Genomic DNA, 12,441 nt, shown 5'->3' with positions numbered 1-12,441 from the left:
CGTGGAAGTTGCCAATAAAACTTTCATTGAATACATAGACAAGTACTCAAAAAATCCTCCTTTCAAGCTAGGGAAATTCAGGAAAGGCATTGGGTTTCAGACTTCTTTAGCCTCTTTTCCGCGCCTACCGGCCGCTAGGCGGTGCTGAGGAGCTTGCTGCCCACCAAGCGAGGCACCCCAACTCTCATCCTCACCCCTCACTCCTTTCCTCTGGCTGAGACACTACAACTCCCATGGTGCTCTGGGAAAGGAGGAGGGGCGGTGTGCGGGGGGTGGGGGGAACGAGGACACGGGGGCGGGTTTTCCGGGTGTGTGTTTCCGGCGTCGGCGGCCGCGGCCGGGGACGGTGTGAGAGCGGTAAGATGGCGGCGGCGGCGGTGGTGGAGTTCCAGAGAGCCCAGTCTCTACTCAGCACCGACCGGGAGGCCTCCATCGACATCCTCCACTCCATCGGTAAAGGTCGCCGCGCCCCCTCCCCGACCCTGCTGGCTCAGCACGGCCTGTGCTGGTCGGCAGCGGTGGAACGGGGCCGTGCTTGCCGGCTCTGGTGCTGCTGACTCACTGTGTGTGTGAGGGGGGCCGGGCCGGGGGCACAGGCCGCTCGGGGCTCCCAGGAGTCCCTCTGGTCCCAGTCCGGTGAGAAGCCCTGAGGCTACTTCTGCGTCCTCTCACCGGCTGCTGACTCACGGTGGGCTCAACGTGGGGTGGGAGAGTGGGCCGAGCTGGAGCCCAGCTCTCCCCTGCGTTGTCCCCGGTCTGGGCCACACGGTGTGGCCCGGGACCAGGAGCAGTGTCAATCGGCGGGTCTGTCCCGAACTGTCTGAGAGCCCCGAGTTGAGAGGCCTTGGCAAAACCCACTCAGGACAGGCATTTCCCGCCGTTGTTATCAGCACTGTCTGCCCAGGGTGGGAGTGCGAGCGCTAGCGCTTTCTCTTGGAGTTTCCTTTCTATGGGACGCTTGGATCTGCTACTTCTCTCCAGCTCCACGACAGAAGGCTCCAGCAAAGGGGAGCCTCTTCTTTGAATGTGGGAAATACTGAGGAGAGATGCACCCGGCCTTGACATTTGATTTGAGGAGGTGTCCGAGGCATTCTTCTGCCCCCGTGTAGGGTGTAAGAGCGAGGTATTGTGATGAGGACTGCTCGGCTAGGAGGGAACTAATCGTCCCAGTCTCCACTGTAGAGGTTGGAAGTGAGTTAATAGTTAGTTGTCAGCTGCGGAGTTCAGGGAACTCTTTGGAACCGGCCGGCCGCGCATCGCTGGAGAAAATTAAAATTTTCATAACAAAGTAGATGGTTGTCTTGCTCCTGCACGCAATAGGAAAGCTGAAATGGGAACCTCAGCTAGTTACTTCTGACAGCTTTCTACTGGGATGCAGGTGTGAATAAAAATAAATTTATGATGACAGAAGGCTTTAAAAGTCCAATTAGAGTTTAGAGCATAGACTAGCTGGTCACTGCACATGTAGTAAGGTGATCTTTTTAATAATGTGGTTTGAGAGGATTGGAATTCGATCAACAAGTAGTATGAGAATGTATGTGTAGGCGCAGTTGCTAGAATGTTGGCATTTATGTTCACTTTTATTAGTCTGTTGAATGTTGATACTCCTGACTTGGCACAGAGAAAGGACAGTGACAAAATCTTGATGTCTTTATCTTTGGAAGTACAGTACTGGAGAAGGAGAGGAGGTGGGGGGTCGAGATGCATCTGTGACTGCATGATATTGGTTAAGGTGGTTTCATTTTGAAGTTCTTATCTTCCATTACAATTACAGAACCAGAGTCATCTCAGTCACATGTGTTTTTGTTCTGTGAGTATACGCTAGTATTCAGAAGTAATGTGAGAAACATGACTTTTATTTTTTTTGGTGCCCTAGTGCCTAATATAATGTCTTTTATAACGTGGGAATTGTAAGCATAATTTTTTGTTTGCCCATCATATTAGGAGAGTTCCCTGGAAGCTTCTGTTACAGCAAGCTTGAGTCATGATGGTTGACAGCCTCACTTTTTCCGGAGTCCATCATGGAGTATCAAAATCTTGGTTTTTGTCAAGTCATGATGGTTTGTAAGAGAAATGATAACTAGTGGTGGTTGTAATTAAAATTATCACTGCAAACTTGGAGATACCATTTGATGTTGGAGTGGTAGAATAGTTATTAACAGTAGAAAGTGGGATAGATGGCACAAAGTTATTTTAACAGGATCTGAATCCATTGTAAAGCAGCAGTCTCTCCTAAGTATAACTGTTAGGATCACACTGAAGCTTTGATAGGATTGATTTTCCTGAATGGCTTTGTAGAACTGCTTATCCCTAACACACTTATCAGCTGAGACTTTACACAGACTTAAAGTTTATTTAAAGGCTTTTGACTTTAAATCAAAACTTGGTCATTTAAATTTAATTTAGACAGGTAAGTCCACAGGCATTTTGCATTTTCAATATTTTCATATAACATAGTGCCTGGCATGGAGCTCCGCACTGTAAGTATGAAGGACTTCTTTTAATTTTGCTTTAACCAAGTGACTGCAACAGACATTTCATTATTTATGGGTAAAGGAAATTGTAATTGCTAAAATGAAAAGGCACCAATGAGTCAGAGGAGGAATATATTTTCATGAATTACATGGGACATGCCCTACTTATACAGGATCATTTTATGCTTTCTTGTTTAGAGATTGTTTTTTCTAGGCACTTTATAATTTGTCTTTTGGTAACTGTGTTTGAGCTGGTAATGGGTCTTGTGAGGGTGAAATTTCCATCAGTCTTCATTATTTGTCATATCTTTAAGAGGTTTGCATTTTCCTCTCCCAGTGAAACGTGACATTCAGGAGAATGATGAGGAGGCAGTGCAGGTCAAAGAGCAGAGCATCCTGGAACTGGGCTCTCTCCTGGCGAAGACTGGACAAGCTGCTGGTAAGTGCTACAGATGAATTGCTTTCTCTTTTACCTGAAATGCTGGGTGAAGTTTCAGTTTTTCTGTTGGAGTGAAAGAATGTGGGAATACAGCCACACGCTCAGTTCATCGGTGATATAATTCAGTTTTCTTGTCTTGGCAACTTGTTGAACTTAAGTCTCTTAGTAGGAAGTTAAGTGGCCTTTAGACTCAGTTCTTGAATGAAAGTGTTTTATTCTGCAGGTGAAGGAAGATCCTTTTTCTGTTGGTATATAGTAGTCTCATGCATCTTTTTGAAATCTGATGGTATTCCTTATATACAGGCAGTGGTGTTCAGTGATTTCACTAATAGCTCTGATGCATGTAAGGTGGAGGGTGGTTTTAGGCCCCTGACTTGAAAATGACTAGGGACTTTGCATCTGTGCAAAGGACAGTGACTCACTGTCTTTTTTTCCTGGTACAGAATGAGTGAGACGTTAAATGGACAGAGCTTTCCCAAGACTTCATTGGCAACTAGGACTTTCTGCATATCATTGTCCAAACATTCTAGTTGTACTTGAGCTATTGACTGGCTAGGCTTGAGATGATAATTCTGATGATGAGTGTGTTCTTGGAGTAAGGAGAGGGTCCTATTTACCAGGAAGGCCTTTAGGGGTGGTAAAGTGGTAATAGTTTTTGGAGAGAAGTTGGCTTAAACTTCAAGGTGATTGTTTAGACTGTAAAGAGAATTTAGGGCTTATCTGATTAGAATGGATTAAGCTTTGGTAAGTGACTTTATGAATTGCTTCCCCCCAAAAATTAAGTTGTTATCCAAGAGAATGATGGGTGTAAGTTAACAAAACTGTCTTGAAATTGAGAACTAAGATCTTTCCCAATTAAGCATAACTAACTTGATAGTTTTTAAGCTCAGTCAACAGAATGTTGAGAAAAGATGTATGAAATTGGGTAGGTATATTTGCATGGATCTTATTTAAAATATGATTTAAAAATATCTATAATAAGAAAAATCATGCCTAACATTTGTGTAAGGGGCTCTGGGGGCACAGTGGTTAAAGCATTTGGCTGCTAACCAAGAGATTGGTGGTATGAACCTACCAGCTGCTCCTCAGGAGAAAGATAAGGTAGTCTGTTTCTGTAAAGATTTACAGCCTTGGAAATTCTATGGTGCAGTTCTACTCAGTCTTGTAGGGTCACTGTGAGTTGGAATCGTTGCCATAGTAGTGGGTTTGATTTGTTGGGTTTAATATTTGTGAGCTTACTATGAACCAGTTACAGTTTTAAGCATAAACATGGCTTAGCTTATGAAATCCTAAAATAAGTTGATGAAGTGGATATTATTATACATTTTACACGTGAGGAAACTGAGTGCAGAAAAGTTAAATAACTTATACAAGATCACTCAGCTAGTAAATGTTAGACTCTCGATTTGAACCCTACATAGTTCTACTTCAGAGCCTCATGGTATAATGGTTGTTACTTTCCTACAGTCCACTTACAGATTATCAGTGGTGGTTTTTTCATCTTAGACTGACTGACTGCCTGTTTTAACATGCTTATGGATTCCTTTTGACTGTTGGTTGGTATGAGCTTGGGGGATTGCAAAATGGTTTTGATTATTAGTCCATACAAAATACAGTTAATAAGGTAAGTTTTCTGAAAGAATTATAAAACTAGATGAGTGATTTAAGGTTTTTCTGTTGTTGCAATACCCAAATCTCTGCTTTCCTCCAGTGGCATGGATAATTAAAAACAGTGTGTAGTATAGTCAATGCTTAAGAAATTTTCATCCAAAAATGTTGCTGTTTTGCTTGAAATTCCTATTTCATGCTTTTTCCCTCCTTATTCCTTGCTACTCCCTTGTGACCCAAGACCTGAGAAGTTTAGAAGTATACGGCTAAACTTATTAGAATTGGGAAGGGTAAGCTGAATTACAAGGATTTTCAAAAGTCTTTTCCAGGTTACATATCATTGTTTTCTAAGAAAGAGTTTGAGAAATACATGCAATAGAAGCCTTAAGGAGTTCTTAGAGTTTATGCTCACTTACTTGTCTTTGCTATTATGAATTGATAGTTTTGTGTTGTTTATTTCCATTGATTTTGAGCTCCTTGAGAACAGAATATATGTTTGTTCTATTAATCTTCAATTTTGTTTTATTATACATTTAATACATACTTGTTATATGCCATTGAGTCAATGCCAGCTTATAGTGACTCTGTAGAATAGAGTAGGAGTTCTGGTGGCATAGTGCCTAAGGCACTTGACTGCTAACCAGAAGGCTGGTGGTTCAAACCCGTCAGCCATTCCTTGGAAGGAAGACTGGGCAATCTACATCCGTAGAGATACTGCCTCAGAAACCCAAGGGGGGGTCGCTATGAGTCGCAGTCGACTCAATGGCAGTGAGTTTGTTTTTTTTTTTTTTGATAGGTCGGAGTAGAACTGCCCCATGGGTTTCCAAGGCTATAATTTTTATGGAAGCAGACTGCCACACCTTTCCCGTGGAGTGGCTTCTTCAAACCTCTGACCTTTTGGTTAGCAACTGAATACTTAACCACTGTGCTAAGTAGTCTGCCCAAACAGTTAAAGATAGGTCCCTGACTGACAACAGTCACTTGTGAAATACTGCATAAGGCAATGTCTGATGTGTTACAGTGACTGAAAGTAGTGCTCTGCAGCAGCATCAGACATGATTTGTAGGCTCAGGATTGACAGATTTCACAGTAGAATATTGAAAGTATTATAACAAGTCAGAATTGACCCGATAGCTCACACAGGCATGTATTAAATGTATAATAAAACAAAATTGAAGATTGATAGAATAGATATTTTCTGTTCCTCAGGGAGATCAGAATCAAAGGAAACAAACAATACAAATCTATCAATTCTTAAGAGTCTCTTAAAAGGACTATATTGAGTTCTGTAAGGTTTGTAAAAGGAATTTCTTGTCATAATTACAAGTAATCACAGTTAAGAACAAATAGAAGAAGTCAATATGATTTTTAAGGGAATGAAAAAAAATTAACTCGTTATGTATGAAAATGGAAAGAAACAGAATATAACCAAGAATGAACATCAAACAAGACAGTAGTAAACTAAAATGGAAAATCAAATGAATTTTTAGAAAAATGGCAACTAAAAGGTTGAGATAAGAAGAGTAAGACTCATGGCTTAGAGAAAATATTGTGATGCTAGTAGATGCTAGAGAAAAAGGCAGAACTGCTTAGCTCATGTTTCACTTCTGCCTTTTCCAGGAAGGAAAATGATTTTCAAACTGAAAAAAGATAGAAATAACATCAGAAAGAGAATTAAAGCCAAGGTAGGTGAGAGAAGAGAGAGCAGATAGTTCCTTTAAATAAGTTCAAGTCTTTAGACTTGGACAACTTCTGTCTTTTAATATGAATAGGATATTAATTAGCAGGTGTAATTAGAGCTAATATTATTATTCTGGAAAAATCATGGAGAATTGAGAGATATAAGGAAACTGAGAATGGACAAACATTCTACTTTCAAAAATGGTAATGAAAAGCATAGATTTCAGACACTACAAACTGGTAATCCACAGTAAAATTCTGGGACAAATTATTTGGTAAGGAGATTTTCATCACTTAAAGCTCTAGGTTTATTAAGAGCAAATTATTCCAAACTCAGGTCTCTCTTTTTGGTTAGCCATGTCAGATTGGTAGATTTGTAGGGGGTCTGCAGACTGTGGCCTTCCAACTGTTTATGTAAATAAAGTTTTATTGGAACACAGCAATATTGTAGAGCCACATTCATTTACATATTGTCTGTGACTGCTTTTGCAGTACAATGGCTGAGTTGAATAACTGCAGCAGAGACTGGATGTAGCTGCAAAGCTAAAAGTATTTACTGGCTCTTCACAGAAAAAGTTTGCCAACCCCTGGATTGGTGGAATGATGGAGACTACATATCTGATAAAAGCAGATTGAGCATTTGTCATAATATTAGTATGACAGGTACAGGTTATAGATTTACAGTGGTCTCACCAACTATGCAAACTGTATTAATAAGTAGATCATTTGTCATCCTGTAGAGAAGTCTCTAGCATCCTGTCTTTAGGATGTTGTTGTTATGTGCCGTTGAGTTGTCTCTGACTCACAGCGACCCCTCCTTGGGTTTCTGAGGCAGTATCACTACGGAAGTATATTGCCCAATCTTCCTTCTGAGGAGTGGCTGGTGGGTTTGAACCGCCAACCTTCTCGTTAGCAGTCAAGTGCCTTAGGCACTATGTCACCAGAGCTCCCGTCTTTAGGATGTGTCCTTGTTTTTCTGGTCAGCATTTTAATTGATACCATGGCTAAAGACATTTCAGAAGGCGTGCTTATTTTTGTAGATGACTCAGTACAGTAGAAGACAGAATGAAGATTCAGAGTTATTGCTAAAGCCGGCAAGATTAAATACAGTTGTGATAAGTATAAAGTTTAAAGTTATATACTTGAAAGTATTTATCAAAACAGAGGAAGGAGGAAGTGCCAGTTTTGACAGTAGTCGATGTAAAAAAAAAAAAAAAGAAAAGACTTTAATGGACTTAGTCTTAAGAAAGTGCTATTAGAAAAAGTTAAAATGCTGTTTTGTGTTACATGTAGCCTCATACTCTACTGACCACACAGTACCTGGAGCATTGTTTCAGTCTAAGTACCATATTTAGAGGTACGTTTGCAAGCTAACGTTTGTTCAGAGGAGGGCAACTCAGGTGATAAGAAATCTAGAAACCTTTGGACTTTGGAGAAACAGTTGAAATGGTGAAAATATTTAACTTGAAGAAAGAGAAAGTTAGGGAGATGTAAATGATCGTTATCTTTAAATATTTGAAGCCCTTTGAAAGGAGTTTATAGAGTTGTCTTTCAAAAAAGAACAAAGTGGTTTGAACAACAATGGAATAGGCTGTTTCTAAACATTGCCTTTACTAGAAATTGTTCAAGCAATGTAGGAAACGTGAAAGAAGGGACATTGTACTAGACTACTTTTAAGAAGCTATGCTTATATAATATAATTGAAAATTGCATAAATTGAGAATGAATTTGAGGGGGAGAAATCACTGTAGACTGGAGTTGGCATGGAAGATCAAATAGGACTTTGTTGTTGTTGTTATGTGCCATCGAATCAGACCCAACTCATAGCGACCCCTCCTTGGGCTTCCGAGGCAGTATCACTACAGAGGTAGATTGCCCAACCTTCCTCCCGAGGAGTGGCTGGTGGGTTTGAACCGCCAGCCTTCTGGTTAACAGTCAGGTGCGTTAGGCACTAGCTGGACCTATAATGATACCTAGGGTTATACAGGTTAAGAAGATGGGATTGCAGCATGAGGGAGGCATGACTGTGCGTATGTCTGTGTAGGGGTGAATGGGGTAGCACATGGGAAAAAGTCTTAAGACAGTGGGAGTGAAAGGGGAATAAAGGGAAAGACAGACGTTTTCACTTTGTGCAGAAGTTTTTACAACCTGACACAGTCCCGTGCATCTTCTGACTATTCAGGCAGATGAGGATTTTAGGACCCTAAAATCTCAGGAGGGTGAGGTTTGCTTGCCCTAAATTAGGCTTCTCAGAGGAGGGTGAAGAATATTAATTTTAAAGAGGCAATAGCACTAAGGTAATTTTAACCTACATTCTGAAACTACTTCCTTGGTTATTTCGTTGAAATATTCTCTAGTTTTTACTCTTTGACAAGCACATCTCTAGTTTGGCTTTGTTTCTAAAGATGATCTCCTACAGTTCCTGTACCATCCTCTTTTCTTTTTTAGGGGAACAAAAGCTTGTTATGGGCATCTTTTTTTGGTCATAGTTATAGATTTAGATTTTGTAGATCAATGAGGATATACAACTTTAAGGGCAAACACTGTGACTGCTAAGTGAAAAGTTTATTCAGGAAAGTGATATTGCTAAAAGGCTAAATTGTGGGAAGGTAGGAGGAAAGAACTTGGAACTGATCATCTTTCTGTTTAAGGGAAACTGTTAAGGCAGACTTGGAAAATTATTCCTACAGAGCCTGATCATATTTGTTGCTTGTGAGGAAGTGATTTTGTCCAAGGTGGGTAGCGACACATAACCTTATGTTCTAGGAAAGTGTTCTCTGAGAGTATGCGTACTTTGCTATTTGTCTTTCATTAAGATAGGTAAATGAGTCAGAGAGTCATGAACTTTTCCCAAGGCCCTCATCATAATCCAGTGGCTGAGTGAAGAATAAAATACAAATTTAGTGCATTAATATTAACTTACTTCTGCTACTGTTACTTGCTGGGAATGCTTTAAACTCCTCTAATAAGTTGCACTTAAGCTTATTCCAGTGACATGAATACTAATTTTATGATCTTGGGTTGTTTCTTTTTTTAATGTGCGTTCTTTCCCTAATATTGATACATACTTTTCCCTTTCTGAATTCCTTTCCACACAGAGCTTGGAGGCCTCCTGAAGTATGTGCGACCTTTCTTGAATTCCATCAGCAAGGCTAAAGCAGCCCGTCTGGTCCGATCTCTTCTTGATCTGTTTCTTGATATGGAAGCAGCTACAGGGCAGGAGGTGAGCTACCTTAATGACAGAAGGTAGAAAATATGGAAGAAAGTCTGTTTCAGTGAAAGAAACACCTGCCTGCACTGTGGTACTAATGTGGAAGGGACAGCTGGGAGGACAGCTCAGGACTTATCGTGTCAGTTTCTCTTTGTTACAGGGCATTTGATACTTTGGGTCTGTTCCATGCTTTGCTTTGTAAGTGGAGATTGTCAGTGGTCCCTGGAATCCTCATTACATCAGGGTCACAAACTGATTCTTGTCTTTGAGGTATTGTATTGCCACACCTTTGTAATGTTTTCTATGTCTGTGGTACCTTTCATCCTGTGTCACAAAGCTCCTTGTGAGCACTAATTAAGTCCTGTGGTATCCTTTCTTGGCATGTTTTATACTGTGTATATGCCTTTATTGAGAAGTAAGCATCTGTCTGTGTCTTATGTGTGCAGAAGTGAATGGTGTTCCTGTACATGTCCTCAGCAAGTTCAGACTAGACCCTGAGCTGTATTGAAGAGTGCTTGTCTCTCTTCCTACCTTTCCAAAGATAGCTTGTATTGTTGAAGTTCATAAGGAGACACACTCCAAAATTAAAAATTACTCCACAGAAAGTGGGAAGTTCAAGCAAGGATATATTGTTGTTGCTTGAATCTATTTGTGGGAAGAATATAGTTGCTATCTTTCCCATAGATACATTGATCTATACTCATTGTGTGCCTGCTATCTATTAGGTGCTGTTACAAGTGCTGGGGATACAGATGTAAAATCACAAGTCACTAATGATTATATTTTAATGGGAAGGCAGGCAATGAACAAATACATGAAATATCAGATAGTATAAGGGCAGGAGTTGGAGCTGCTAATTGTTTCTTTTCACCCTTGTACTCTGTGGGTATAAAAGGCCACAGTAGCTTATTGAGTTAATAGCGAAGCATTTCAGAAACCTAGGACACATGGGCCCCACTTTAAAATCATTCTTTTGTGAAACATCGTTTCTTGCCTTCATGGTTCTTTGAAGTCTAGTTTTACATCATAAACTAACTCAGAGAAAATTCATTTGTAGAGAAGTCTTTTGATTCATTATTTTCAATCACCTCATATGCATGTAAAAGCTGGACAATGAATAAGGAAGATTGAAGAAGAATTGATGCCTTTCAATTACAGTGTTGGCAAAGAATATTGAATATACCATGGACTACCAGAAGAATGAATAAATCTGTCTTAGAAGACGTATAGCCAGAATGTTCCTTAGAAGCCAGGATGGTGAGACTTTGTCTTGTGTACTATGGACATGTTATCAGGAGAAACCAGTCCCTGGAGAAGAGTACCATGCTTGGTAAAAGAGAGGGTCAGTGAAAAAGAGGAAGACCTTCAACAACATAGATTGACACAGTGGCTACAACAGTGGGCTCAAACATAGCAACAGTTGTGAGGAAGGCATAGGACCAGGAAGTGATTCATTCTGTTGTGCATGAGCTGGAACTGACTCTACCTCTAACAACATTTCTGGCAGAACTCTATTCTAGGCAGTAGATCTTGGTGTTTCCTTGGGTGCATGGAAACACTTTTAGGCACTGGATCATATTATCATCAGTGCCATTTTAGTGTTGAAGAGGGCTTTTTTTTTCCTGGTGTTTAGTAATTTAGCTTTTATCAAGACCCAGGCCCTCTTCCGTTTACATTCTTTTAGTTAATATATGTGGATTATTTGCTTGTTTGGGAGCAGATTATAAATGATCCAGATGGTCTCATCTCCTCAGACTCAATATGACCTACTCATCATCTAACCATTTGTTAAATTCTGTCAGTTCACCTATCTTCAATGTCTGCGTCCCTACTTCTTTTGTATTTGTTTCTCACTGCTGCTACCATCTAGTTTGGTTCCTAGTTTCTTCTGCAAAATTCTCGTTTCACACTGGACCACCATCATCAGAAATAACTTACCAAGTAGATCTCGGATCATTTTATTTCTTGTCCTCATCCAACTTGAGCCTTTAGTAGTTCTCCATTGTCTACCAAGTTAGGTAATTCATGGTTTTCTATAATAGAACCAACTGTAGCAGCCTGATTTCCTTCTACTAAGCATGCCAAACCTGTTAGCATGTTGGATGCCTGGCTTTCTGCTGAATAAGCCCTGTACGCTCCATCTGTGTTTACTTCTTCATGCTATACTTTTCTCTTCTATTTTTCACTTGAAGTTTTACCTCATCTGAAATCTTTCCTTTGATACAATCTTAATTTTTCCAATGACCCACATCATATTTTGTATGTGTTATACTTCTGATTACTCTGCCTTAAATGAAAATTATTTTACATTTGCCTTATCTTTACTGTAATGCAGATGAAGCACTGTGTATCTTGTAGTACCATAGTGCCTTCCTCATTCTTTGTGCAATCCAGATTCCTTAAAATGGCTACCTCTCTGACCTCATTCTTTGTACTGTTTTTCCCTTTACTAGCTGTGCTCCTGTTGTACCAGCAGTTTCTGTCTTACGAATGTCTGACTTAGGACCAACTCACGTAAAGTCATACTTGCCCTTTAATGTTATATAAAATTGTCCTCTCATTTAAATGGTTGGGTCAACTCCTACTTGCGACAAATTCTTCATCACAATCACCTTCACTTGGTACATGTTCAGCTTTTAAATCATTGAAAAGACTTTGAGCTTTTTCTTGTACTAAGCCCAAACCAAATCCACTGCCATTGAGTTGATTCCGATTCATAGTGACCCTATAGAACAGAGTAGAACTGCCCCACGTTTCCAGGGCTGTAAATCTATATAGAACCAGACTGCCTGTCTTTCTGCCACGGAGTGGCTGCTAACCTTTTGGTTATCAGCTGACTGCTTTAACCACTACACCACCAGAGCTCCTTTATTTATTTATTTTTTTAAATCATGATTTGGTGAAAATTTACAGAGCAAATTCACTTTCCATACAGCAGTTCACATACACTTTGTCTTATGACATTGACCACAATTTACCACAATGCAACAGCTCCCCTCCCACTTCCTCCTGATAGTTACCTCTTCCCT

The 12,441-nt window shown here is 40.2% G+C and overlaps 1 protein-coding gene across 1 annotated transcript in view; it reads left to right on the top strand.

Annotated features, from left to right (window-relative positions):
- Positions 1 to 362: 362 nt before the first annotated feature.
- Positions 363 to 12,441, top strand: part of PSMD11 (proteasome 26S subunit, non-ATPase 11) — a 38,748-nt gene continuing 26,669 nt past the window's right edge. Inside the window, exons 1-3 of the mRNA XM_007937330.2 lie at positions 363 to 453; positions 2,812 to 2,913; positions 9,300 to 9,424. Coding sequence (XP_007935521.1) covers positions 363 to 453; positions 2,812 to 2,913; positions 9,300 to 9,424 — 318 coding nt within the window. The remainder of the gene's footprint in view (positions 454 to 2,811; positions 2,914 to 9,299; positions 9,425 to 12,441) is intronic.

Source organism: Orycteropus afer, unplaced genomic scaffold (assembly GCF_000298275.1).
Source record: "Orycteropus afer afer isolate SDZICR_OR568_19922 unplaced genomic scaffold, OryAfe1.0 scaffold00042, whole genome shotgun sequence".
NCBI classification, from domain to species: domain Eukaryota; kingdom Metazoa; phylum Chordata; class Mammalia; order Tubulidentata; family Orycteropodidae; genus Orycteropus; species Orycteropus afer.
The sequence above is the reverse complement of the archived record's forward strand: the minus strand, read 5'-3'. Positions and strand labels throughout refer to the sequence as shown.